Source organism: Sebastes fasciatus, chromosome 4, assembly GCF_043250625.1.
Source record: "Sebastes fasciatus isolate fSebFas1 chromosome 4, fSebFas1.pri, whole genome shotgun sequence".
Classification (NCBI taxonomy): domain Eukaryota; kingdom Metazoa; phylum Chordata; class Actinopteri; order Perciformes; family Sebastidae; genus Sebastes; species Sebastes fasciatus.
In genome coordinates, this window is record NC_133798.1 from 29014072 (window position 1) to 29042048 (window position 27977).

The 27977-nt window shown below is 39.4% G+C and overlaps 2 protein-coding genes across 3 annotated transcripts; one reads left to right on the forward strand and one right to left on the reverse strand.

Moving 5' to 3' along the window:
• Positions 1-2072: 2072 nt before the first annotated feature.
• pdcd2l (programmed cell death 2-like) lies at positions 2073-4255 on the forward strand. 2 transcript variants are annotated; one of them, XM_074633362.1, is made up of 2 exons: positions 2073-2693; positions 3501-4255. In XM_074633362.1, the coding sequence occupies exons 1-2, from the start codon at positions 2222-2224 to the stop codon at positions 4109-4111; spliced, it is 1083 nt and encodes a 360-aa protein (XP_074489463.1). In that variant the 5' UTR covers positions 2073-2221; the 3' UTR covers positions 4112-4255. The 2 variants fall into 2 exon arrangements, with proteins under 2 accessions (XP_074489463.1, XP_074489464.1); XM_074633363.1 differs by having other exon boundaries at positions 3504-4255.
• Positions 4256-5735: 1480 nt separating this feature from the next.
• LOC141766473 (nuclear factor of activated T-cells, cytoplasmic 3-like) lies at positions 5736-27455 on the reverse strand. The gene is made up of 10 exons (XM_074633361.1): positions 27052-27455; positions 20107-20770; positions 19490-19900; positions 18445-18607; positions 16869-17068; positions 16363-16535; positions 15371-15511; positions 15225-15280; positions 9742-10501; positions 5736-6442 (listed from the first exon to the last, which is right to left on the reverse strand). Exons 1-10 carry the CDS (start codon positions 27122-27124, stop codon positions 6306-6308), a joined length of 2778 nt encoding a protein of 925 aa, XP_074489462.1. The 5' UTR covers positions 27125-27455; the 3' UTR covers positions 5736-6305.
• Positions 27456-27977: the final 522 nt, after the last annotated feature.

The window sequence follows — 27977 nt, forward strand, 5'->3', positions numbered from 1 at the left end:
AATAATAATACTAATAATTAAATTCTCTCCATTATTCCTTAATTAGAAGATTGTGTACTTTCTTAGATGTCTTTCCTAGCAGATTCCCCATTGTAATATTTCCATAATCTACTCCTGATAGCAATTCCCTTCTTTCTTTGTCATATTTGGTGATAAATAAATAAAATTAAAATGAAAAATTAACAATTAACAATAAAATAAAATAAAATAAAATAAAAAATAAAATAAAATAAAATAAATAATAATAATTAATAATAATAACAATAATAATAATAATAATAAAATTATCTCCATTATTCCTGTTTCCCTTAAGTAATTAATTAGAAGATTGTGTAATTTCTTAGACGTCTTTCCTAGCAGATTCCCCATTGTAATATTTCCATCATTTACTCCTGATAGCAATTCCCTTCTTTCTTTGTCATATTTGGTGATAAATAAATAAAATAATAATAATAATAATAATTAATTATAATAACAATAATGATGATAATGATAATAATAATAATACAAATTAATTAAATTCTCTCCATTATTCCTGTTTCCCTTAAGTAATTAATTAGAAGATTGTGTACTTTCTTAGATGTCTTTCCTAGCAGATTCCCCATTGTAATATTTCCATCATTTACTCCTGATAGCAATTCCCTTCTTTCTTTGTCATATTTGGTGATAAATAAATAAAAAAAATAAAATAATAATAATTAATTATAATAACAATAATAATGATAATGATAATAATAATAATAAAAATTAATTAAATTCTCTCCATTATTCCTGTTTCCCTTAAGTAATTAATTAGAAGATTGTGTACTTTCTTAGATGTCTTTCCTAGCAGATTCCCCATTGTAATATTTCAATCATGTACTCCTGATAGCAATTCCCTTCTTTCTTTGTCATATTTTTTTTTATTATTATTTCAAAATTGCAGTATACACAGTAACAGCAGAAAACATTAAAAACATTTACATACAAAAGAAGCATAGCGAAAACATAAACAAAGAGCTGTGACAAACATAAAATGACAACAGAATTGAAACAAAACCAACATAAAATAAAAAAAACACACAATAAAAATAAATAAATAAGTAGATAATGATAAAAAAAAAAAAGACCACACGAGAGTATGAAAATAATTTCACTTAAAAACATTAAAGATATTGCATACATTCATTGTTTTTTGTGAGGAAGAAATTGTTGACAGATATAATTCCATTTCTTTCATAAATACAAAGAAATTAGGCTTTTTCTTGGTAAATTTACACTTCACAAGAATTAAAATTAAATTATTTAAGAAAAAATGTTTTACTGTCTTTGTCACTGTAATCATAGCAACCAAATATAATATTGATATAGTACAGTGCAAGATCTGAGAAAAATGTTAACAAGTATAAAATTATTGACATTTTTCCACAACTCCCTTCTTTCTTTGTCATATTTGTTGCACTCTATAAGAACATGCTTGACAGTTTTCAGGTTTATTACAGTGTGTGCATTAGTCCAGTTGGGTGCTTGCCTATTCTATGGAGTGTTTTGTTTAATCCTGTATGTCCTATTTTCAGATGAGTACATTTGTTTGGGTCGTTTTGAATTTTTGTTTTTCAAAATAAAGCTACCACCACCTGAGGACTTTAAAATATATATTTTTTTGATTTTTTCAAAATTTACATTTATATGTAAAGCAACGACATATAAGAACACAACAAATGTAGATAATTTTGATTATTTTCAATATATTTATTTATATTTTCAGAATCAGTATTATTTTTTCATTAATACATTATATCATTTAATTTTATGTTATTTTTAGTCTTCATTACTCTGTATTTTATGTCGGTTGCCTTTGTTATTTTACAATAAAGACACTGTGCCATTCTGCTGTGGAAATGTGCTATAAAGCTTAAATAATTTAATTACAAAAAAAAGTCGTTTCACATACAAAGTGGAATTTCTTTTTTATTTTGAAGGCAAAATCACTTCAACGGATATTGCAACACTGTTTTTGTTTCCGTTACTAATGTCGAGTTCCGGTAGGAACTTTTCTTCTCCATCTAGTTCAGCATTTTAACGAATAAGCTTCACATTTCTACCGCATTATTACGGTTTATATAATCATATATTAATATAATTTTTTATCTGCTTGTTGCCACTAATTTTATAACAGTGTGGGTGTATTTTAAAATAATAAACCGTCACATCCGGTTGGTGTTTTCACCACATGTGAGAGATGTCTTCAGCCGCTCAGGAGTCCACTCTGGTCGGTCTGTGTGATGGAGAGATCGACCCTAAGAGACACCGGTCCTCTTATCTGACCAGTAAAGTCGGGGGTCAGCCGGACTGGTCTCCGGTCGTCTCCCGGACGGTTCCCCGCTGTGGTCGCTGCGGAGCCCCGGTAGTCCAGGTGGTGCAGGTCTACTGTCCCCTGCATGACTCCCCCTACCACAGGAACCTCCACCTGTTCGCGTGCCCAGGTGCTGGCTGCAGCGGCCGGTCAGACTGCTGGAGGGTGATCCGCTCTCAGTGTCTGGAGGAGGCGCAGACACCCAGCCGGCCGGCCCCGGCTCAGGAGGCTCCTCTGTCGGCCACTGACTGGTGTGACACCGCTGATGACTGGGGGATGGAGGAGGAGGATGGATGGGGAGGAGGTGTGAAGAAGGACAGCCAGGATCAGCCAGCAGCTCCTGAGGCAGAGGGTAGTGGTGAGTAATATAAATATAATATTGTTAACAAAGCAAACAGAAAGACACCAAACTGACTGAAAATCCATCCTTTTTTCTAAAGTTATGAGGCAGAAATGTTGCTACATAACAGGAATGACTTTGTACATCTTGTATATTTATTTATATATAAATAATATTTATTTATATTTATTATTTATCAGAAAGACAACAAACTGACTGAAAATCCATCCTTTTTTTCTAAAATTATGAGGCCGAAATGTTGCTGGATAACAGGAATGACTTTGTACATCTTGTATATTTATTTATATATATTTATATTTATTATTTATCAGAAAGACAACAAACTGACTGAAAATACCTAATTTTGTCTAAAGTTATGAGGCAGAAATGTTGCTGCATAACAGGAATGACTTTGTACATATTGTATATTTATTTTATTTCAAATATATTTACTAAAGCACTGTTTGGAGGTACTTTCCTTGATTATTTCCATTCTTGGCCACTTTATTCTACTCCACTATTCAGAGGGGATTTATATTGTACTTTTTACTGCACTACATTTATCTGACAGCTGGAGTTAGCAGTTACTTTTAAGTCAAGATTTTACATTAAAAAACATTTGTCTGGGTTAATCTGCATACTCACCTGTCTGATCAAAAAGCAAAGATGTGTCCCACAGATAAAGATGTCACACTTTCTGCAGTCCACTGACATGAAGACCAGCTGAGTTTGAAACATGTGTTTTTCATATCTAAACAGAAGCTGTAATATTTATCTGTCAGATAAACTTCTTTTGACTTGTTTATTTTTTCCCTTTTTGTCCAGCAGCCGGTGAGATTGATGTCAGCAGCCAGCTTCAGGATCTGAGTTTGGGAGATCCACAGGAGGATGTTCCTGTCCTCTGTCCGTTCTTCATCAGTGTGGTGGAGGAGTCGGATCTGGGCGGAGAGGAAGACGACCTGAAGCACGCTCAGAAGCTGCTGAAGGAGTACGAGAGGAGAGAAGGAGTGGCGGTGGGAGAGCTGGAGGGCGGAGAGGGCGGAGGTGGGGAGGAGAAGTACGAGAAGATGAGAGCCAGACACGGAGACGCCGTCTTCTCCAGGTTCATGAAGAAGATCTCTCTCTGTCCTCAGCAGATCCTGCGCTACTGCCGCGGCGGGAAACCGCTCTTCATCTCCGAGCCGCCGTCCAACATGGCTCAGGTGGTGTCGGCGTGCGGCTCCTGTGGAGGATCCAGGACGTTTGAGCTGCAGCTGATGCCGGCTCTGGTCAGTCTGCTGCGGAGGACGGACGACAGCAGCGCTGAGGCAGAGCTGGAGTTTGGGACGGTGCTGGTTTACACCTGCACAAACAGCTGCTGGACGGCCGGATCAGGATCAGCTGTGGAGGAGTTCTGCTTTGTTCAGTCCGACCCCGACCAGCAGCTCTTTAAATGACCCATCAGGTTAAAGGAACAGTGTGTAACATCTGGCGGTATCTAGCGGTGAGGTTGCAGATTACAACTTCTCCAGTGTGCCAAGCGTGTTGGAGAACTACGGTGGCCAATGCAAAAATACGAATGTCCCCCTCTACAGCCAGTTGTGGAAGTGAGTGGTGAAGCAAGAGAGAGAGGCGACTTGAGCAGTTACATTATTGACTCCGATCCAAGCAGGAAAAGTTAACAGTTTGGTTTGTCCGTTCTGGGCTGCTGTAGAAACATGGCAGAAAGAACGTTTATTGTTAAGAAGTGAAAGTCAATTAGTCGTTCCATTCAGCGCCCAGCAGAGTTACGCTTCCGCCATTTTGGACTGAAAGTGACTACCGGGCGCCAATAAAACGCCCGCTTTTAAAGTGCCGTACAAAAGTAAAACTAAATTATTTCTATTCTAGTCATATTTAATGTGTCTACCAAAATGTCCTGTGTTGAACAATAAAAATATTATAAATATAATAAGCGTTTTCAGTCCAAAATGGCGGCAGCAGCTGTTGTCGAAAAAAACACCAGTTTTGTCTCTTTATATTGCATTTTGCCAATAGATCCCCTGAAATGTTACACACTGTTCCTTTTAAAGGATTTGTTTGATCCTTGCTGTGATTTGTCCGTCAAAACAGAAAAAAAGCTTAAAAATGGAAAACAGATCAGGTTGTGGATGCTGGTGATGTTTTTGAGGACCTGCAGTGGTTTAATATCTCACCTTGCTGCACTGATGTTGACTCCAGGACACCGTGTCATCACTGTTGAGTGCAGCTACATGTGCAAAACATCACACCTCTCTGACGTTTGGTGATGCTGGCCGTGTTCAGAGGTGAAACAGACATGAAACTTTCAACCAAAGAGAAACGCTGCTACAGTTACACTTTAAAGAGTCAAACATAGAAATAGAATAGGAGTAGAAGGGACATTGAACTGTTTGCTGTGGTAATTTGACTGGTACAAAAGAAAATGCAGATTGTTAATTGTTATGGTGACAACAGAACCTACGTCAAGTGTTTGGTCGCAGCTCGCCGAGAAGAGAACGGACGCAGCTCCCGGAGACAGCTGGCTGGTTAGTTAGCCAGGTAGCTTGTCCCCAAGCGGAGGGACCGTTTAGACCTGACTTCTACTCTCTAAAGGATTGTTTTCCCCCACGGCGACTCTGCCCTAAGCCACGCCCCTAACTGTAACAACTCTGCCGACTGTGTATGCATGTTGTGTCTCGGGACGCGCCCAAATCAATGAAACAAAGATATCGTGGAGGCTTTGAAGAGGGCATAGATAACTAACTAAATAACTTCAGTTCCCAGTCGTAAACGGCTGTCTGACAGCGAGGTGAAAATATTTATAGCGTACACTTAAACTGATTATTTTACAGTACATTGCTCCCATGCTGGTACTCCTGTCTGTTTACCTACATCTACTGTAGGTAATACACTGACTATGGAGAAGTAGCTCATACAACCACACTGAGAAACACCTGAACTATAACTGTTGGAAAGATGTATGTGACAATATCTCAACTGCAGAAGAGATGCTGGTTCTAAAATCTAGAACGGAATAAAGCATTTTACAACTCATCAAATTATTTGTCAAAACACAGCCAATATTTTCTTTTCTTTTTACTTCAACCTCATGATACATTTCTATAATTCAGTGTCTTAAGCTTCACACCAAAACAGTTCAGGTTGAACAGCATTATTGTAATTCAGCGAAGGAAAATGTAAACCGTACAGAGAGAAAAACCAAGCTATAAAAAATGTAAATGATCAGCTGAAGGACTTTTTAGCTTTTTTACTGGATCAGATCCAGAGTATCAAAAATAGATTTCTTAATTAACTGGCCAATAAATAATGATTTCTTTTAGCCTCTCATTGTTCTGATTATGTAAAAGTTGAATTTCAGCCCTTTTGTTGTGTTCTACAATTCATGAAAAGCTACAACATCTTTGGTTTGTCGGAGAGGTACGAGTCGGCTTCCCACTAAAATTCCTGAGACAGACGAGGAAACAGTGATGTGATGTGACACCTGATGAGACGAGAGGCTGCTGATTGGTTTTCAGGCACTTGCAGGTCAGTTTGATGCACTTTGTGCAAACGTGACCGTCGGTTTGTTTTTGTCCAAGAAGAAGCGAAACCGTAGAAGCTCTGCAGTCGTATCCTGAGGAAGCAGAGCGACTACTGACGGCCTCCACTGAACGGTGAGGCAGCGTCACTGGACTTGTGCTCCCAGTCGTACTGGTGGTACTGGTCAAACTGGTCGGGCTGGGCGTTGCTGCTCAGACTGCCGATGTCTCTGCCGATTATCTCGCTCACTGCAACAAAAACAGGAGACAGGATTATCTATAACAACAGTTTGCTTTAGGCTTACAGACTTTTCTAAGTTTGTACAACTTTTGTTTACAATTTTAAAGTGTTTTGACAAGAACAATTCTTAACTCAAATTTAGTTTGTTCTGCAGCCAAAGAACGTATATTGATTAGAAGTGAAAGTCAATCACCGCCCAGCAGCAGAGCTACGCTTCCGCCATTTTGGACTGAAAGCGACTACCGGACGCCAGTAAAACGTGCGCCTACAAAGTAACGTACAAAAGTAAAACTATTCTATTCTATTCTATTGTCATATTTAACGTCTCTGCTGAAATGTCCTGTGTTTAACAATAAAATATTATAAAAATTCATACTATTATAACTATTTAATTACTTACTTATTTATTTATTAGACTTTTTAAAGTGAGTGATGGACATAAACGGAAGTTAGAAAAATCCAGCACACAGATTTTGAGAGCAATCGATACCTATATCTAAATTTACTTCCATCATCAGCTCTGATGTGTTTAATTCGGGCAAGTGAGTTGCTGTAACAATTGACTTTCACTTCTTAGCAATTTACGTTCTTTGGTATCATTAAATTGTCCAGGAGATTCATGTGGTTCACAGTTGGAAATCATTAAAAGAAAACATTTAAATGAGAATTTGCAGTTGAGGAAAATACTAGAAAATTTGTTTTTGAATGTTGTTCAAACTAATGCGATTTAAAGACATCACTCTGGACTCTGGTACTTTAAAGTAATTTTTTGGGCATTTTACAGACTAAATGATTCATTGAAAATAAATATATTGATAAGTAACCTTTCACTGGAGTGTTTTAATTAATAATTTCTTCAGATTTTCTTGTCACGTGTTGGCGAGAGGGTGGGGTAAACACCTCCAGTTTCGTAAACACCACAGAAAATAATATGAAATGGACGTTTTTTTGCTCAAATCACCAAACAGAAATGATATTAAACAGCATGCTCTAAACGAATTCAGGGAAATAAACTAGATTCTGTGTTTCAGCTCAGCCACAGGAGGGAGCAGCTCGACACAAACTAAACATTATTTACTACATTTGACTTGTGATGACGCGTTTAGTGCCGACTAAATTTACCTCGACAGGTTTGTGTGTGGTTGTAAAAGAGATAAACTGTCTTAAGCAACACGTTCGGCATCTTGTAATCAAAACTACTCCACTGATACCTACAAACTGATTCAACATCAGAAACCAGTACTTTAGTGTGTGACACATGCCGGGCTCTCAGTGGAGGTGAGAAATGATTGAGTTTATTATTAGTAGTAGTAGCAGTAATAAAGCTGCTCTGCTGAGTCTATTCAGTCTATACATAACTCTGCTGTGAAACCTGAAGCTCATGAATCAAAACAAACCAGAGGTCAGTGGATTAAAGGTTAAAGGCCAATATAATAACAATAGTTTGGAGCAGGAAAACCAATTCCGCCGATATAACAAGTGAATTACCCCGTTATCACCCTGACATCAGCCAGAGTTTATGACGTGCCTTACTTCTGTCGGCTACTTTTGCATTTACCATTTTTATTAAGGACGGTCTCGGAGCCAGGTGAAGGTCCATTATACACGTTTTCTTTCATGTTCTTTGTGTTATTTTATGAACATAATGCTGACATTGATATACATTGAACTTTGTCCTTATGTTAGACCTGTTGTATGTTTTATTTTGACAATGAGTTATCTGATAAATCCTTGAGATTGATGTTTCTGATGTCCTCTCTGATGGACGATCGCTGAGTGAGGCAAAGGTCCTGAAAGATACATATACATGTTTTCTTTCATGTTCTTTCTGTGTTCTTTTATCAACATAAATAAATACTAATATAATTAATAGATTTTGCACTCGACGGCTCACATTACCGCCGTTTTTAACGGTGGCGTCTGTGGTGTGATGAGGTTGATCCAACCTTGCAATGTAAAGCGATGTGATTCCTTGACCAAGAAAAACTAAATTTTTTTGCGCAAGTTTATTCTCGGACTTCTAAAAAACTTCTCATTAAGATTCGTCCCAGTTTGAACCGATCGATGGCTTCCCAAACGGAGGGCTCTCAAGATAAATGTGTGAGGTCAAAAGACGAGTACGATAACAAGATAGCAAAGAAGAGAAAACATTCGTCTGCTACACGTTCACTTTTTGATCTAATCTTTGCTTTTTGCTTTACTGGATAATTCTATCTCTTCAATAAATCCATCAAATAAAACAAACAGAGCCACTCCTTAGTTGACCTGGACACAACCCGTTCACACATACAACCTGTGACGGAGGGTCACAAACGACCTTCAAATCACCAAATCAATCTCTACTGGGTACCAGTAATAATCATTAAACCGCTGCAGTCACAGTGGTTTTAATCCTGTGAGCGGCCTCAGACGTTTCTCCAGCAGCACCAGTTTAGGCTGCTGAGGTCAAAGTCAAGCTGAAAGGCGAGGAGGATGGGGGGTGCGGCGGCTAGGCGGAGGGTCAGAGGCCCGACGACAGCTGCTGCCCGCCAACTGAGGCGCAGCAACAAATTTAACCCCCATCTGCATCATTCAGAGCAGCAACAAGCAGACACAGCTATTATTAACCCGGATCAGAGAGAAACACAGTATTCACTCACACACACACACACACACACACACACACACACACACACACACACACAGAGGCCCCGACGTATAAATAACCAACATCACAGAGCCGCTGTGGACAGACGGACACAGACACAACCCTCATGAGGCCAGCAGACACACAGCTGCAGGGAACACACAGGGAGCTCTGGTTATATGAGATTCAGATCTGAGTCCCAGGACCAGATCCCACAAGTCTATGGGTGTCTTCACATATCGTCCTTTTTAAACGAACCAAACTCAGTCCTCTTAAAGTGGAACAACAGAAAAGGGACTCGCTTCTTTTTGCATTTACATTGTCAGTTCATTTGAAAGAGGACTCAGTTCTCTTTTTACACGGCTACTTACTTCAAATCAATAATTTGACACAAAAACGGTCCATCAGAGTCCGACATCAGAACCGCACCCATAGCAACGGCCTGTTATACATAGCAACAGGTGTCTGATTGAAACCTGCTGAATATACGGACGGATCAACGGTATAGAAGTCGATCATGCTGCAGGAGAAGTTTGAGATGTTTCTGTGGGTGTTTTGGAGTTTTTTAAAAGAATCTTTTATCTTTTAAATCTAACTAACGCTGCCCTCAACAAACGTCAGAGCCGCCTTTCAAACCTACAGGGGTTAACTGTTAATGAATGAGTAGAGCCAGCTTCCTACCGTCATCCAGCGTGATCTCCTGGAGGCCCAAGGATCCCAGATTTGGCCGGTCTTCCGGCTCCTGCTTGATGCTCGGCGTCTCTCCTGGGCTGGAGAGCGGAGAGTCGTTCTGGGGGTCAGCAGGGGTCACAAAGGCTCTTCTGGAGCTCAGAGATGGAGTGTGCTCCCTCTGAGGTCCACCGGAGGAGGTGGGAGCGGGGACGGTGAAGGTCTGAAGGGGCACCGAAGAGGCCTGGGGAGGCAGCGTGGAGATTTGAGGAGGGAGGGAGGAGGTCTGAGGGGGGACGGTGAAGGTCTGCTGAGGCATGATGCAGGTCTGAAGAGGAATCAAGGTCTGAAGGGGGACTGAGGAGGTCTGAGAGGACAAGGAGGAGATGTGAAGAGGGATGGAGGAGGTGTGAGGAAACATTAAGGAGGTCTGAAGGTGGACAGAGGAGGGAGGGGGGTGATGAAGACGAGGCACGCTCTGGGAAGGAGGACCACAATGCACCGGGAGGTCACGGGAATCATAATAAACCATGTCTGGGCCGAGCACTCGGTCGTGGCAGAAGCCAGGTGGATTGTGGGAGATGTGGTCCGTCTCCCAGCGCTCCTGTTTGACTCCAGCAGCAGCAGCAGGGAGGTGACGTCTGACTCCAGGCAGGTAGGTCAAACTCTGAGTCAGACTTCTTTTTCTCTTCCCGTTTGAGACGTAGAACTGGACCTGGACCGGATCTGTTGTCTTCTTATTGTAAGGAGGAACCTCCACCACGATGCTGGACTGAAACACAGACACACAGAGACATTAATCTACTGAAAAACAAAAACACGTCTCTGACATGATGACAATGATTTTCCTCTTTGGGTTTATACATTTCACATTAAAAGGATTTAAAAACAAAACTTAACTTTGGAGTTCATTTAAAACATAAATATCTGTCACACAGCTACTATGATTTTTTTTCACACCTTCAGGCAAAGCAGGCAACTCCCCTTCCCCTACCCGAAGGCACCCCGAGGCACCCAGAGGCCGCGAAATTATATTTATTTTATCTGCCTAATTATGTGGCCCTGTCTTGTAGAGATGCTAAATGTACGACGGCGTATTAGGGACACTGTAGGTAAAAAAAATTAGATTACAGAGCCGGTGGAGGGGAGTAATATTCTGAGAAAATACTCAGTTTCAAAGATTAAATTCATACATTTCAGAGAAAAAAAAAATCACTAATTCACAAGAAAAAACTTCTATTAATATAATAGTCTCTGAGATTAATATAATCATAAATTTGAGAGAAAAAACTCAGAAATTCTTTGAGATTAAGGTCACAAATTGACGAGAAAAAAACTCGGTGATCATGTTCATTTAATTGTGGGAAGCCAAAATCGTGATCCCAATAAATATTCAATTAATTGTGCAGCCCTACTATGTGCATATTTATAGTGCATTCTCTGCCACACCTTACCCTGAGCCACATGACAGTAAAATGCGTCAGCAACATATGATTTCAACACATATGATTTCAACATAAAAATAAACAAAAATGAAGTTTGTGACATTGCAACATCTGCTAGATTACAAAAGGAGAACATGTAACAGAAACACATTTTTCATTATATTGAAGGTAATGAAACAAAAGTAAATAAACAATAAGAGTCTCACTCCCATCCAAGTACATCTACTAAAGATGTTCAGTGATGCTATGGTGACTCCTTCATCGCCCCCCTCTCCTCTCTGACTCTTTGTGGTCTCAACAAGCTCTCGTTAACTTCCTCTTTCTACTTCCTCTCGAGGGAATCCTCGTCGCCATATTGAGTGACGTTTAAATGCTCCAAAAACTAGAGTGAATATCTGAGATCGACCCTTCAAAAAGGGAACATTTGATCCAGAAAGCTTTGTGAGCTTTCTGTATTCCCTCAGCTCATTACATAACAGAACATCTCGTGATATACAGCACAAGTGTAAGTAAACAAAGCCGAATTAAAGCTGCAATAATCAATTTTTGGCCACTTGAGGGCAAAAGAACTCCACAATAATCTGACAAAGACACAAATGTGACATCACCTCGTTGTTAGGGCGAACTTGTTAGCAAACAGCTGCCTAGTTACACATCCAGCAACATCATCATCCCGTTGGCAGTGGTGAAAGAAGTAATCAGATCCTTTACTCAAGTTAAAGTACTAGTACTAGTAGTAAAGTATTGTATTTGTCCTCAACTGTAACTCCTCCTGAGGACACCCATACCAGTATGCTGCTGTATAAACACATAATGAATAATAAGAGGGTAAAACACAGCTGTAATAATATAAAATATGTCCTTCCTAGGTGAAGATAGTCATTTCTGACCAATACTGTACATTAATGAACACTTTAAAACGTCCTTATATCTGCGAACAACTATATTATTATTATTTAATAATTGTATTATTGTGTGTTAAAAACCATTTAATACCAAAATATCCACTGCTGCCATTATAATTTTAATTCTTTCACTCTTTAATCCACTAACGGTTTTTAAATATGTACATATCAGCTGTCACTGCCAATATAAATCCTACACGTTGTACATACAGAAGTATAGACATGTATATACATGTATATACTGTACATAATCCAGCCCATGTATATCCATTCAGTATTTATTTCTTTACACTATTTGTATGGTTTACCCTTAATGAACACTTGACTTGTATATAGACATTTTTATTTTATTCTTATTTTATTGTTGGTCATTGGTGCTATATATTCATAAAATATTTATATATAAACCTATTTTTTTCCACCACTTGTGTACATAACAGTCCTGTCTATTCCTCATTTATCTGTCTAGCTTTGTTGTCCTTGTTCCTAGCTGTTATTTATATTTCTGTGTAAGTACACATAGAGAGATGCATTAAACTGAAGTTAAATTCCTTGTATGTATGTACTAGCCAAATGAACAAATTTTGATTCATTAAATGTTGTATTAAATGCTAAATGTACGACGGCGTATTAGGGCCATTGTAGGTAAAGAAAAAAAAGAGGCAGGGGAGGGGGGTAAAATTCAGAGAGAAAAACTCAGAATTTACAAGATTAAAGTTTTAAATTTACAAGAAAAAAAACTCACAAATTTACAAGAAAAAAACGTGAATAAACTCTGATATTATAAAGTCATAAATTTGCGAGAAAAAAACCTCTGAAAAATTGTGTTTTTTTTGTCAAAGAACCACAACCACGCTTCACTTTACAAAGTTGGATCAACCTCATCACACCACAGACGACGCCGCTTGCCGTGTATTAAGCCTGCAGTGGATGACCTCATCAAATTATATTTTGCAGTCGGATTTATCAATAAGGAAATACTTGTGATTTTAGCCAAGAATCACCAGACTACCAGCAGCATCCGGACTTAAACTAAATACTGATTTGGGGGTTTTTTCTCAGAAATTTGTGATTTTTTTTCTCAGAAATTCTGTGTATCTCTCAGAATATTACCTCCCTCCCCGGGCTCTGCAATTTTCCTTTTTTTAACCTATGATGGCCCTAAAATGCCGCCGTACTCAATAGTGGGACTTAAAGTAAAACATTTTTTAAAAAGTGTTTTTTATGTAAAGTAAAATGTATATAGTATGTCATTGCCACTTTGCTATTATATATAGTATTTTATTGTTGTTCTGTGTTTATATTTTCTAAGCCAGTTGTAGTACTCTGGTATATTTATAGTGTATTCTAATATATTTTTTATATTGTGTGTACTATAGATATTTATCTCCAGTGTTGATATGTATATTTACTGTTCCTGTGCATTACCTGGATAACCCGCTGCTGTAACACAAGAATTTCCCATTTTGGGATCAATAAAATCCATCCATCCATCCATCATCCATCCATCCATCCATCCATCCATCCAAATCGCAATCTGAAAAGTAGCCACACCTGTTAAATAAATGTAGTGCAGTAAAAAGTACAATATTTACCTCTGAGATGTAGTGGAGGAGAGGTAGAAAGTAGCAAACTATGAAAATAAAAAGTAAAGTACAAGTATCTCAAACATTGTACCTTAGTACAGTAGTTGAGTAAATCTCCTCCTTTCCACCACCGAGTCGTGTTTTTGTCCACCTGATGAACTACATTAACTCCTGAGGGAGATATTTCTCTCTGTGGTATCACAACCGACATAAAGGTTAGGCTCTAATTAGGTCAAACACTTGGATGTTATCTAGCTGGTTAGCTGGTTGCAGCAGTAATGGGAACACAGCACACACACACACACACACACACACACACACACACACACACACACTGAGTAACGGAGTGGGTGATGAAGGACTGATGGCACACTGATGACCTACTTTAGTTCAACATCAGTATCCTGTTGTTGTGGGATGACCGGGAGTGATGATGAAAGATGCACAGACAGCCTATTAAGCTCTATAATTATTAGTACCACCAGAGGATTGGGAATCACCGTCTCTCATGACCTGTCTTCCTTGTTATAATGTATAAATGTATTCTAATGTTTTTAAATATATATTTTATATTTTACAGTTACACATTTCATATCTGGCACATTTTATATGTTATTATCCCCATATTTCTTGTTTTGTATCTCAAACATCCAAATTTTGTCTCAGATTTTTTTTTTTTACATGTAAACGTCCACTCAGCCGTCAGCAAAAAGCAGTGACGTAGGGTTACCACAGTAAGCTAATCAATAAGGTTATGAATAATGTGAACACTAGCACTAGCTGAGTCAACGTTAGCTGTGTAAGTTTGGAAATAACTGAAAGGGTTAGTTTGGATGTTTTGAAGTGGGGTTGTATGTATACTCCCGTGTTCTGAGAGGTAAAATTACTGCTATTATGAATGGAGTCTGGTGGCTTTGAAAAGAGCGATATAACGGCTTCAGTTCCCCGTCAGAAAGGGCTGTCTGACAGCGAGGTAAAGCGGCTGTGGACGGGAGCAGCAGAAAAACGTATTTTAGTCACCTTAAAATAAATCTATATCAGTTTAAGTGTACGCTATATTTAGAATATTTTCACCGCTTTACCTCACCATCAGACAGCCCTTTCTGACGGGGAACTGAAGCTGATATATCGCCGTCTTCAAAGCCACCAGACTCCATTCATAAAAACAGTAATTTAACCCCTCAGAACAGGGGAGTTGCTGGTCTACCGCTGCATCGATCGGTTAGTATGTTTGTGTTATTGTGTGACTTTCTGATCTGAACTAAAGTGGCGTCCACGTTAGTTCAACTGGGAGCATAACAACCGCCATACATTTTTTTAGATTTAGACTTGGGAAAATTTTCCCAAATTTTAATGTTGGGAATTTTAATGTTTGATTTGAATACATAAGGAACACCACTGGAAAACTACAGAATTATATAAAAAACTAAAAAATAATAATAATAATAAAAATAATAATAATAATAATAGTAATGGACTTTAATCTTATCTATGGACACTGGTATTTAAAAATGTAAAACATATTTTCATGGTGTTTTTTAGATAATGTTTCTACTTACTCCGCTGCTTTTTTCTGTCACAATTCTGGCGTCCATTTCCCACAGTGATCTTCCATCTGAGGGGACAAAACGTTCGTTAAAAAACTCGTCATTCATCTGATGTTAACGTATTTAATGTGCAGTAAATGAGCGTAAACCGATCTCACCAGGCCCTTTCTCCATGAAAACAACCCTGGACTGTGTGGAGATGTTGGATCCGATGATGAGCAGCTCCTCTCCTCCGTCCACGGAGCAGCTGGCTGGACTGAAGCTCTCCACCTGAGGAAGCTCCTGGCCCGAGCGCTGGGCTGAAACACCAGATGGTATTTAAATTAGGACTGTCAATCGATTAAAATAGTTAACCACGTTTAATCGCAAATGAATTCAAAATGTACCTTAAAGGGAGATTTGTCAAGTATTTAAGACTCTTATCAACATAGGAGTGGGCAAATATACAGATTTATACAAATATATTTATTATTGGAAATCCATTATCAACACAAAACAATGACAAATATTGTCCAGAAACCCTCACAGGTACTGCATTTAGCCCGGGGAGGCTCGTGGGTACCCATAGAAGCCATTTTCAGGTCAAGGGACCCCGTTGAAAATGGCCATGACAGTTTTTCCTCGCCAAAATTTTGCGCAAGTTTGGAGTTAGTTAGTTATTTATTTAGCCTCCTTCATGACAAGCTAGTATGACATGGTCGGTACCAGTGGATTCCTTAGGTTTTCTAGTTTCATATGATACCAGTATCTTCACTCTAGCTTTAAAACTGAGCCTACTACAACCTAAAAATCACAAGTTCTGTTAATGTGAAAAACGAATTTGCATTAACGCTTTATTATCGCGTTAACTTTGACAGCCCTAATTTAAATATCTCTGTCGTTTCTCCATGCAACATGGCAGACAACAGCATAACCACATTTACTTTGAGACAGAGGAAATATTCACTCAGCTGTAAGAAAAAAAAACTCACTGATTATGATCTGCACAAGCATGAAGCAATACCTCACATCGCATGAAGTTCCTCCTCCGTTTGACAATAGTTTGGTTTCGAAATGAAGGAACTAGAAACTATGACTCTCTGTTGAACATACTGTTGACCTCACTGGAAGTCGCTCTGAATGACAAAAGTCAGATGTAGATGTGACTCACAGCACTCCACAGGATTAGACGTAGTCTGCAGCCACAGCATTCGGCCGTCCGGCTGAGGGACGGCGACCCTGAACACAACTCGCACCCTCGTGTTCTTCCTCCCGATATCCATCTCGCCTTTCTTCAGCTCGATGTCGGCGTTACGCAGCTTCATGATGCCGGCACAGTCAATGCTGTGGACAAGAAAGCCAAAAGACATAGAGTTTATCAAGATACACAGAAGAACCGAAGAACTGGTGAAGGTCTTACTTTGGCTGGAAACACATCATTAGTTGCTAGCATTGCCTGCATGTTAAATCATCCAATGTTTTGGTCGATGACAGTGTCATTTACCTAAAAAAATAGCCATGTCTGAAAAGCCACATAATAAATATAATGTAGACACTGATCAACAGTTTGTTGGTGCCAAGAAATATAGTAACGCACCAGCAGAAGGCAGGAAAGAAGACTGCTTGACGATGCAAACATGATGAAAACAACCAGAAAACTCCACAACCCTCCGTTACCTGCAGGACATGCTGTTTTCTGGAAGCAGAGGGACCTCCAGGATTTTCGTGCCACCCATAATCTTCTCCTGGCAGGCAGTGGTGACCGTCTTCCCCGTCACTCGGTGGACCTGGTAGAAGGAATGAGGGCGGAGGTAGCGGTCGTCCGCGGTGCCGATGAACAACAGCAGGCTGAGCGGCTGCTCGTTGGATCCGATCAACTGGAGACACAAAGATACAGATGTGATGAACAGCTGCCAAACATCTCAACTGTCACTTTGACTCGTTGAAACTCAAGAGGTTATGAAGCATCTTCACACTCCGTCACCAGGTGTAAAAAGTTCCAGAAAGAGTGAGACATATAAAATGTCTGGTATCTCAGATAGAATCAGTCTGATTTTGAATCGGAGTGGAGTGGATGCATGTTGGCAGCATGTTCTGGTGTTTTCATACACTGACTGCAGGGACTGAAATTAGCCCCCGCCACCTGCCAAATGCGGGTAAATTGTTGGCAGTGGTGGGTAAAATCGTAAGGCTATCTGCCACTTTGGCAGGCAGGGAAAACTCTGTATTGATGCTTTCTGACAGTTATGCATGCCGATGAGGCAATGCCTACGCACGCTGTATCATGTTTCAGTTTGTTTGGGACCGGAGCCACGGCGGGGAGAAATGAAGCGCTACATGGCGCTACTACTACTAAACCTGAGGGGCGGACCCTATTTTTTCCCTGATAATGCGACACTGTGAACAACAAATCAATTAATGTTAATACATCCACCACGGTACAGGCTGACAGCATACAGCTCATGGATGTATTATAGGTTAATAAAAGTGATGAATTACAGCCAATATATCCATTATTACAGTGGCTAGCGGCTGTTCTCAAAAAAGCACCGAACTTTCATCATAAGTAAGGAAAGATAAATTTACTTCAAGAAATGCAAGAAACCTTTATTTGCATTTGCTGTATAAAAAGCTCCCTGAACAGTTCAGAAGACCGATAAATATTGTTGTACAATGATAACAAATACAAGTGAATTACAATGACTTGTGGAAATTGAGAAACAAATAAATGAAACATAAATGAATACATAATAAAAGACACAAATTTAAAGAAATGAATCTAAACATGTAAAATATGGATTCCCATAGCAGGGTTTTATTCTCATCACGCTGTAAAATAAAAGTCCTGTGAGTTTTTACACATGTTGCAGCAGGAAGCTCATCTGAGAATGTGACCCCCAGAATAGCCCTGCTGGTGTCCGTTACATACGAGGCCTTGATGGAGCTTTACTTCGCCTCAGCCTGCCTCTGTTCTCTGATCCACGAGCAAAACACAACCTCAGCCGCTCTCTGATCAATTCATTAAATGTTTGTTTTGAACCAACAGTCTAAACCCAAACCTCCCATTCGATTTATATAAACCAGAGAAAAGTAGAAAATCCTCACATTTTAGAAGCTGGAACCAGACAACATTTAAGACTAAAGTTACAAGGAAACCACGTGCAGGAACAAAACATAATCTAATTCTTGTATAATTTAGGTGAAAATCAGGGTCAAGTGAAACTGAGTGTGTTACTAAGAAGCGAGGACTTACTTTGACGACAGGATGTCCTGCAGTAGCTGCCTTAATGGACCCTCTGCTGCCCTCCGTCTCATAATGCGCCCTGTGGTAGGACTTGGGCTGGACCTCCACCTTTAGCTCACACTGGTCAAACTGGTTGGGCAGAGGCCAGTCTAGAGGAGGGGGCGACGAGGTCCTGGAGGCAGAGACAACAGCATGACAACAGTCACTTAAACTATTCCTTAAAGTAGCGGATCTCTGAAGGGAGTTCGGCAGGCTAGTTTCGCGACAAACTAGGAGGTTAAATAACGCTCCAAACTTCGCTAAATTTTGGCAAGGAAAAACTGGAGGTCAAAAGAGGTCCCTGGACCTCTGACCTCAAGATATGTGAATGGAAACGGGTTCTATGGGTACCCACGAGTCTCCCCTTTAAAGACATGCCCACTTTATGATAATCACATGCAGTTTGGGGCAAGTCATAGTCAAGTCAGCACACTGACACACTGACAGCTGTTGTTGCCTGTTGGGCTGCAGTTTGCCATGTTATGATTTGAGCATATTTTTTATGCTAAATGCAGTACCTGTGAGGGTTTCTGGACAATATTTGTCATTTTTTTGTGTTGTTAATTGATTTCCAATAATAAATATATACATGCATTTGCATAAAGCAATCATATTTGTGTATTTGAGTATTAAATACTTGACAAATCTCCCTTTAAGATACATTTTGAACAGATAAAAAATGTGTGATTATCTAGATGAGAAGATGAGAAGATAGATTGAGAAGATTGATGTCACTCTCCGGTAAATATGAAGCTGGATTCTGTTACCTTTGGACAGAGCCAGGCTAGCTGTTTCCAGTCTTTGTGCTAAGCGAAGCTAAGCTAACCAGCTGCTGGCTGTAGCTTTATACTTAACCAGTAGCTGCTGTATGAGAGTGCAGTAAATCGATTAAATGACTAATCGTTTCAGCACTAAATTCATTAACTACATGATAAAAGTAGACAAAGAAAAGCTGCCTAATGTTCAGAGAGGTAGCACATGTAAAAGTAATGTTATCTATTAATATGATGCCAACCTGAACAGAGGGGGGTTCCCAGGTTTGGGTTTGTTCCAGCTGAAGTGGGAGGGCACCTGAAGGAAGAGATCAGCCAGGCCGTCCTGCTCACGTCCCTCCTCCCCGGGAGAATCCAGGAAGGACTCCAGCCCCGGGTCTCCTTGACCGGCCAAGAGGCCCAGCTGGGTCCCCGATGTCCTCCTGGTCTTGGAGGGGACGTCCAGCTCCTGGTAGCCGGACATCAGGAGGGGCCCCAGGGTGCCGGGGGGGCTTCCCACCCAGCTGTCGTCCGTCACGCTGCCCCGTGGAGAGGCGCCTGGCGTGGGGCTGGGGGAGTGGTGAGGGGAGGGTGAGCGGGCGCGGGGGTCGGCGCGGGGGTCGGCGCTGGAGTGGCGTCGCTTCCCGCAGGGGGACGTCGGTCTGGATGACGGCCTGAGAAAGAAGGGAAGTTGGGATTAGCAGCTTCAGTGTTGAATCAAGATTCATACTCAACATTTGACACAAAAAATACAAATTTCAAATTGCATGGACTTCCTTACTGACAAGAAGATCACAGAAGAAGACAAGAGATCTTGATCCCTATGAGTCTACCTAGTTAAATAAATCAAGTTACTAATTAGAACCATGAGGAGACGTACCTGGAGGTGGGCCGGCGGTTCAGCCAGCTCTCCTCGGTGACACTGTTGCGAGGGGAGTGGCAGGGCGACTGGCGGGGCGACTGATGAGGCGACAGCACCGGACTGATGGCTATAGGATGTTGGTATTTTTGTTGCCACAGCTCCACCCCGAAGGCCCCGCCCCCGCAGCCCGGTGACCCCACAGGTGACACAACGGGTGACCCCAGGGCGAGGCGGGCGGCATCACGCAGCTCCCCCTCCACATCGTCGTAGACGTGGGAGAAGGACTCGCAGGAGGACAGGTCGGACATCCAGCTCCTGGAGGACAGGCTGCTGCAGGGGCTCGGGCAGAGTGTCGGGTCCCGGTAGCAGGGGTCCAGGGGCAGGTAGAGCTGGCCTCTGGACCACGATGCCTCGGGGTAGCCCCCCTCCGCCCCGCCCAACGCCAAAACTTCCTGGCTACTGCCCAGCTCCACATGATTGTTAGGAGCGATGGAGGTGATCTGGATACTCGGGCAGTCAAAGGTTCTGAGGTTCCCCTGGGCTACGTACTGGGGCCCCTGCGAATGGTAGCCGACATGCTGGTAGGGGAAACATGGAGGGTGACTCGGCGGCCCCTGGCTGACAAGCAGCTCGGCCAGAGCCTGAGTGGAGGATGGAGGTGTCCTCACATTGAGCTCTGGACCTGTGAGGTGGAAGAGAGGAACCAACATGTTAATGTGTCATCATTTGCATTGCAAACACGCTTCTTCTTTATTGCCATGTGGCAGCAGCCTCAGTGCTGCACCTGACAGTTAGGACTCATCTATCATCTGGATACAACCAGCACACTGAGTCATAAAACGCTGACAAATAAATAAACATCACAGGGTTTCCCACCGTGTTTTATAGAGGAGGTGTATGGAATAACGACAGCATCCTAAAACTTTATACACTTTGATGAAATAAAGTATTAACACAAAATCATACAGCAAATGCAAGATATTTAATGTGTGTGGTTATTGTTTAGGACAACATCTACTGCATCAGTTTCTGCCTTCTGCTTCCGTCTCTTTACATTTTGGTTCCTTCATATCAAACTTGTTTGGCGTTTGTCCACCACGACATCTGGTGCTGAAATGATTAGTCAACAGGAAGAAAATTAAAAAATGACTGACACGAATTATAAGGTTTTCTCTGTTTCCCTTCGCTGTAAACTGGATTTGTTTGGGTTTTTTGTGTGATGAAAAACACTTTGACATGTGGACGGGGAAAACTCAGAGATCCAACCACCGATCCACTCTACCACCTGAGCTACAGCTGCAACGATTACAGCCTGATTCCATATATTTTAAGGGTTTTGATAATTGATTAATCCCTTAAATAATTGATTAATAATTATATTATAGTATAGTTTTATTATATTGAAGTTGTATTACTTTTAAATGTGCTAGTTCTTTGTTTCAAGTAGCAACATTTCTTTGTGTACTTTTATTATCTGGTAATAAATTTTGTGCGGAAATATTAGTCAATTTATCCATTAGTTGATCGAAAATGAATCGACTTTTAGCAAAAATGCCAAACATTCTTGGGTTCCAGCTTCTTAATTGTGAGAATTTGTTGCTTTTCTCTGTTTCATATCAGTATGAATAGAATATCTTTTAGTTTTGAACTGTTGGTCGAACAAAATGTCATTTGAACTAAGATGTCACTTTGGACCTTAGAGATTGATAATGACAACAATGTTTAGGTGCAGATGAATTTTAGGGATGCACCAATACCAATACCGGATATCGCATATCGCGCCGATACTGACTCAAACAGCTGGATCGGGTATCGTGACAATGGGGCCGATCCATTCAGTTCAATTCTATGTTTATATACTATAAATATTATATATTGGAATTTTAATTCTGGTTTACGTTTTGACCAATTTGTTGCAGCATTAATAAGGTTTACACTTGAATTGTAATTTCTTTTTTTACACAATTGCTGGTGTACAATTTATTATTTTAATAATAAAAAACAATTCAGTAAATTTCTATCTATGTATTTATTTGTTACATTTTGTTTTATAAAGTTAGTAAAGCAATGTTTGAGTCAAGCCTGATGTTGCCTTACACATAACAGAATGATCCCAGTGACTTCCTCACAGTGAGGCATACAGCTTGTCAATTAAACACCGGTATCGATCGGTACTCGGTATCGATCGGTACTCGATATCGATCGGTACTCGGTATCGATCGGTACTTGGTATCAGCCGATACCCAAAGCCCAGGTATCGGTATTGGGACTGAAAAAGTTGAATCGTGCATCCCTAGAATTGATAATGACAATGTTAGTTGCAGCTCGACAACCTGTTTCATCCCCACATTTATTCTCTAAACTTTATACGTTAATGTCATATTTATGTCAAACTACACAACTTTATTACTCGGTCTGTGTGATGTAATTTTAACCTGAAGTGGTCTGCCCCTTATGTCACATGTTAAACTGTCAGCAGCAGCAGTACAGTGACACTACGGCAGAAGTTAGTAGTTCATGCACTGGACTACTACACTACACTTCTACAACAGTAAATTAGTTCACACAGCTGCACACACTCCTCACCACAACCCTCCTATTAATACCCCTCTTTGTCGCTCTAACACACACACTGCAGGCTGCATGCAAAAAAGGCGTCAAAGCAACAACTGTGATCTGCTTCAACAGCTCCACTTGCTTCTTTTTGCAAATGACCCTCAACGTGCTCAGAGGAGGGGGAGGAGGAGGAGGAGGAGACGATGCCCGCCGCCAGCTGGGTGCCACAGAGCGGTTAGAAAACCAGGAAGTAAAACCTGCCGGCAGACGGGCGGGGCGGTGGCACGCTGTCTGTCGGTACAGAGCCTGAAACACAACCACCCAACACACATCTACACACCATCTATCTATCTATAGACAGGTGATAGCTATATGATAAGACGACATGTCATGTGAGCAGCGTTTGAGTCCAAGACAAATTTCCCTACTGGGACAATAAAGTATATCGTATCATATATTTTATAACCGAGAAGTCCACCTTGTTCCTTTATTTGCTTGATGTCATATAGTTTGAGAGGGATTTGAACTTTGAATAATCTGAGCTGCCAAAATATTCACATTACCTCTGCTTCAGGTGGACAAAATTGGTACAAAAAAAGTACAGATAAAAGTTTGAAATCAATCTTTTCAGTCTGAAACAAACATTATCTTCATCACTGATAAAGCTGAGATGTATTATCATGATTAAAGGGCGAGTCCATCTGCGTTCTTTTCCGGGTTTTTAAAATGGAAACGCCCACTCAGCCGTTAGCTGAGACCGAGGTTACCACAGTAAACTAATCAATAAGGTTATGAATAATGTGATCGCTAGCACTAGCTGAGTCAACGTTAGCTGTGCTAAGTTTGGAAATAACTGAAAGGGTTAGTTTGGATTGTTTTGAAGTGGGGTTGTATGTATACTCCAGCGTTCTGAGATGTAAAAATACTGTTTTTGTGAATGGAGTCTGGTGGCTTTGAAGACAGCGATATAACGGCTTCAGTTTCCTGTCAGAAAGGGCTGTCTGAAGACGAGGTAAGGCGGCTGTGGACGGGAGCAGCAGAAAAACATATTTTATCAGTTTAAGTGTACGCTATATTTAGAATATTTTCCCCGCTTTACCTCGCCGTCAGACAGCCTTTTCTGACAGGGAACTGAAGCTGTTAGATCGCCGTCTTCAAAGCCACCAGACTCCATTCATAAAAACAGTAATTTTATCTCTCAGTCTGCGTTATTCATCCAAGGCTGCAACAAATTACTGATTAATCTGAGGATTATTATCGTGATTAAAGGGTGGGTCCATTCACCGCATTACCTCGCCATCAGACATGAGTAAGTATCTATGGGGACCAGCTCCTCCTCCTCTACGGCGAGTCTAGCACGAATGAACACAAATGCTACCGTCGGTCCAACTCATGCGAGTAAAACGAGGCAAAAATTCGCCTCACTCTTGGTCTTAACACAGCATTAGTCTTGTTGCTTGATAAAGAACTTGAATGATTAATTGATTAATTGAGATTTATTGACAAAACATTTCCAACTTCTCAAATGTGAATATTTGCCAGTTTTGGTCTGTCAGCACATTTTTAAATGTCAACTTGGTTAGTGGCAAACTGTGATGGGAATATATCTCTATTTGCTGACATTTTATAGAACAAATGATTATAAAATATAATCTGCAAATTAATATATATTAAAAAAAATAATCACAAATTGCAGCCCTGTTCCTCTTCTTCAATGAGTCTCTTAAAAAAATCCCAATTTCACTAGAATGTGCCATTAAAAGACTGAAAAATGACTTAATGAGAGTACTAAATAATGATAAAAGTTGTTATATATAATGAGATATAATGACAGATATAATGAATAAAGTTGTTTTATTCATAAGTGATATTTCATATCATTGCATCTTAATATATAATTGCCAGTAATATAAAAGTTTAGGTAAGTTAAATCCCAAAATATAACTAGTAACCGCTTTGTGAGTTTAACATTAGCTGATCTCAAATAATTACAGCAACTTGTCCAACAACCTACTGATCAATACTTTAAAACTACAGCAGACTAATCAATAATACTAATCAATACACTGTAAAGAGTCTCTGTAGCTTTCAGTGGTTTTAGAGGAAACTGATTTAGTCACTTCTTCACCTCCTGATCCACATTTTAAAATTCACCTAAATTTAACAGCAGACAGCTGGACGTGTCACATCCACTAACATCAGACAACACAACTTCCTGTCACAATTTTCAAAGTAAAATCCTGTATGCGACCCTACCCTAAGTAACAACGTGAAAGTGTTCTCTTTTACAGATCTGATATCCACATAGAAAATGATGCAGTGCAGTGCTGAAACTATTCGTTTATTCAGCAAATTGTCAATCAAAAGAAAATTAACAACCAACTATTTTGATATTTAATTCATATTTTAAGTTATTTGGAAGTAAAAATTACAAAAACCTCAGCAAAACCTCAGATTTTCACAATTATCGAACATTTTATACTCTAAACATGAATCGCTTAATCAATAAAATCATTGGCAGACTGATTGGTTGTTAGTCACATAACAGCTAGTGATTATTAGACACTGATATCAGTAATAATGTTAATGTGTTAATGTGTTCGTAATAATGTTAATAATGTTAATGTATTAGTAATAATGTTATTAATGCTAATGTGTTAGTAATCATGTTAATAATGTTATTAATGCTAATGTGTTAGTAATCATTTTAATAATGTTAATGTATTAGTAATCATGTTATTAATGTTAATGTATTAGTAATAATGTTAATAATGTTAATGTATTAGTAATCATGTTATTAATGTTAATGCCTTAGTAATAATGTTGAGGTTTGGACTGTTGGTTGGACTAAACAAACATAGTGAAGGTGTCACTCTGGGTCATTGTGATGCCATTTCTCACTATTTTCACTATTTTTACAAACCAAACAATCAATTAATAATCAGCAGATTAATCCATAATGAAAATAATCGTTAGTTAATAGTTCTAAATGAGCTCCAGTTTAACCAACTACAACAGTAAAATCCTGCTTTTACATTAATGCATGAGTTATAATAATCTAATAAGAGAATATGTAATAGTACAACAGTCACAGTTTAATCGGTAGCAATGAAAATCTCAGGTCCCTCCAACAACGCTCATTAAATATGTAAGAAAAAGTTCACCCAAGTAAAAACAAAACGAGAATCTAAACATAAAATACTGCAAGTTAAAATAAGGGATAAAATATAACATAATATATAGAAAATGAATTAATATAAATTGCAAAAGAATAACCTGAATGTTAATAGGAATGTAGTAAATGTATATGCATAATGATAAGTATAGATATACAGAGGTGAAAGTATATAAAAGGTTACTTGAGTAAAATGTTGTATTTGTAACAGAGTATTTTTACACTGTAGTATTATCACTAAAGATTTGAGTGCTCTGATCCATGGAGGTATAAAGGCTCTGATCTAGACATTCTGTTTCCTGCTGTTTTCATGTTTTATTTTGAAGGTGTCCCCTAGAGCTGAAACAATTAATTGATGTATCATTAGTCAATTCATTGATAATTAATTGGCAACTATTTTGATGATCTTTTAAGTCATTTTTCATGTAAAAACATTTAATACCATTTCTCACTAGTTTTACAAACATAACAAGTAAAAGGCTTTACTTAAAGGTCCCATATCGTGCTCATTTTCAGGTTCATACTTGTATTTTGTGTTTCTACTAGAACATGTTGTAATGTTGTAATGTTCAAAAAAAACTTTATTTTCCTCATACTGTCTGTCTGAATATACCTGTATTTACCCTCTGTCTGAAACACTCTGTTTTAGCGCATTTCGACAGAATTGCGTTGCTAGGCAACAGCTTGAGTCCATGTGTACTTCCTGTCAGTTGATGACATTCACATACACTACAACCAGGAATAAACTGGGACACATTTAGAATGTTTACGTTTAAATCTGTGTAAAGGGTCTAAATATTGTATATTTGTGACATCACAAATGGACAAAAATCCTGACAGCTTATTTCGTGTGCAGAGTTTCTGAATACGGGCTGTGTGTATTTCCCTGTGGATTAAGCGTTTCAATACTTTCACAGTATTTATATAGTATTAGTATTAGTATTATTATAGTATTTACACAGTATATATAATAGGGGACCTTTAAGTTTACTACATAAAATAAACTTGAAGTATACTACTTTTATTTAACACTGTAGTATTATTACTAAAATATGTGAGTACTCTGATCCATGCAGGTATAAACATCATGGGTATAAAGGCTCTGATCTAGACATTCTGTTTCCGTGTTTTATTTTGAAGGCCGCAGCGCTCTACTTCCGGCCGCTAGTCGTCGTCAGCTTCATGCTTCATGTTGACAAATGTCTAACTAACGTCGCCAAAATGACACGTACCTGCTGTCTGTCTGCCGTCGTCCTCAAAGATGAGAGTGAAGTCCAGCTCCTCAGCGCAGTTGACTGTGGACATTGAACCGGAGACACGTTAAACCGACCTGTCTGTCTGTTTAACTCTGACCTGTCTCACTGACTTCCATCCGACTGAAAGCAGAACTCTGGTTCAACTGCAGCGACAGCAACACAACACAACACGTCGACTAAATACCCCAATAAAAGTTGTTAACCGACACCAACACGATCAGTAAACACGCCTCCGGACGCTCCGGACTCGGTAGTAGAAGCGGGAGAGTCTCATTATTGAGTGAACTTGTTGTGTTCGCTGTTTTCTGTTTTCAGGTTGCAGCGAGTTTTACTCTCCTCCAGGTTGATCCCTGCGCTGCGTTCAAGGTCGCCTGGTTAAACTCAATACTTACAGCGATGTTAGGACATTATAAAAAAATGAACCAGAAATGATATGGAAGCAAAAACTATAGGGGTAGAGTATTAGGGCCACATTGAGGTGGGGAAAACAATCTGAGATTTCGAGAATAAAGTCATAATATCACAAGAAAAAAGTTTTATTTTAATGAGAATAAACTCATACTATTTCAAGAGAAAAAAAAGTCTCAATATTACGAGAATAAAGTCATGACTTAACAAGAAAAAAAGTTGTTATATTACGAGTATAAAGTCTTAACTTTACGAGGAAAAAAGTCGTAATATTACGAGAATAAAGCCATAACTTTACGAGAAAAAAAGTTGTAATATTACGAGAATAAAGTGGAAATATTACGAGAATAAAGTCATAACTTTACGAGAAAAAGTCGTAATTTAATGAAAATAAAGTCATACTATTTCAAGAAAAAAGAGTCGTAATATTACGAGAATAAAGTCATAACTTTACGAGAAAAAAGTTGTAATATTACCAGAATAAAGTCATAACT

Excerpts from the sequence above, each read along its gene's own strand:
- pdcd2l (XM_074633362.1), top strand. The coding sequence starts at position 2,222 with ATGTCTTCAGCCGCTCAGGAGTCCACTCTGGTCGGTCTGTGTGATGGA. Across the intron at positions 2,694-3,500 it reads TCCTGAGGCAGAGGGTAGTG|CAGCCGGTGAGATTGATGTC; the intron begins GTGAGTAATATA and ends CTTTTTGTCCAG.
- LOC141766473 (XM_074633361.1), bottom strand. The coding sequence starts at position 27,124 with ATGTCCACAGTCAACTGCGCTGAGGAGCTGGACTTCACTCTCATCTTT. Across the intron at positions 17,069-18,444 it reads CAGGACATCCTGTCGTCAAA|TTGATCGGATCCAACGAGCA; the intron begins GTAAGTCCTCGC and ends TTGTGTCTCCAG. Across the intron at positions 10,502-15,224 it reads TGACAGAAAAAAGCAGCGGA|TCCAGCATCGTGGTGGAGGT; the intron begins GTAAGTAGAAAC and ends TCTGTGTTTCAG.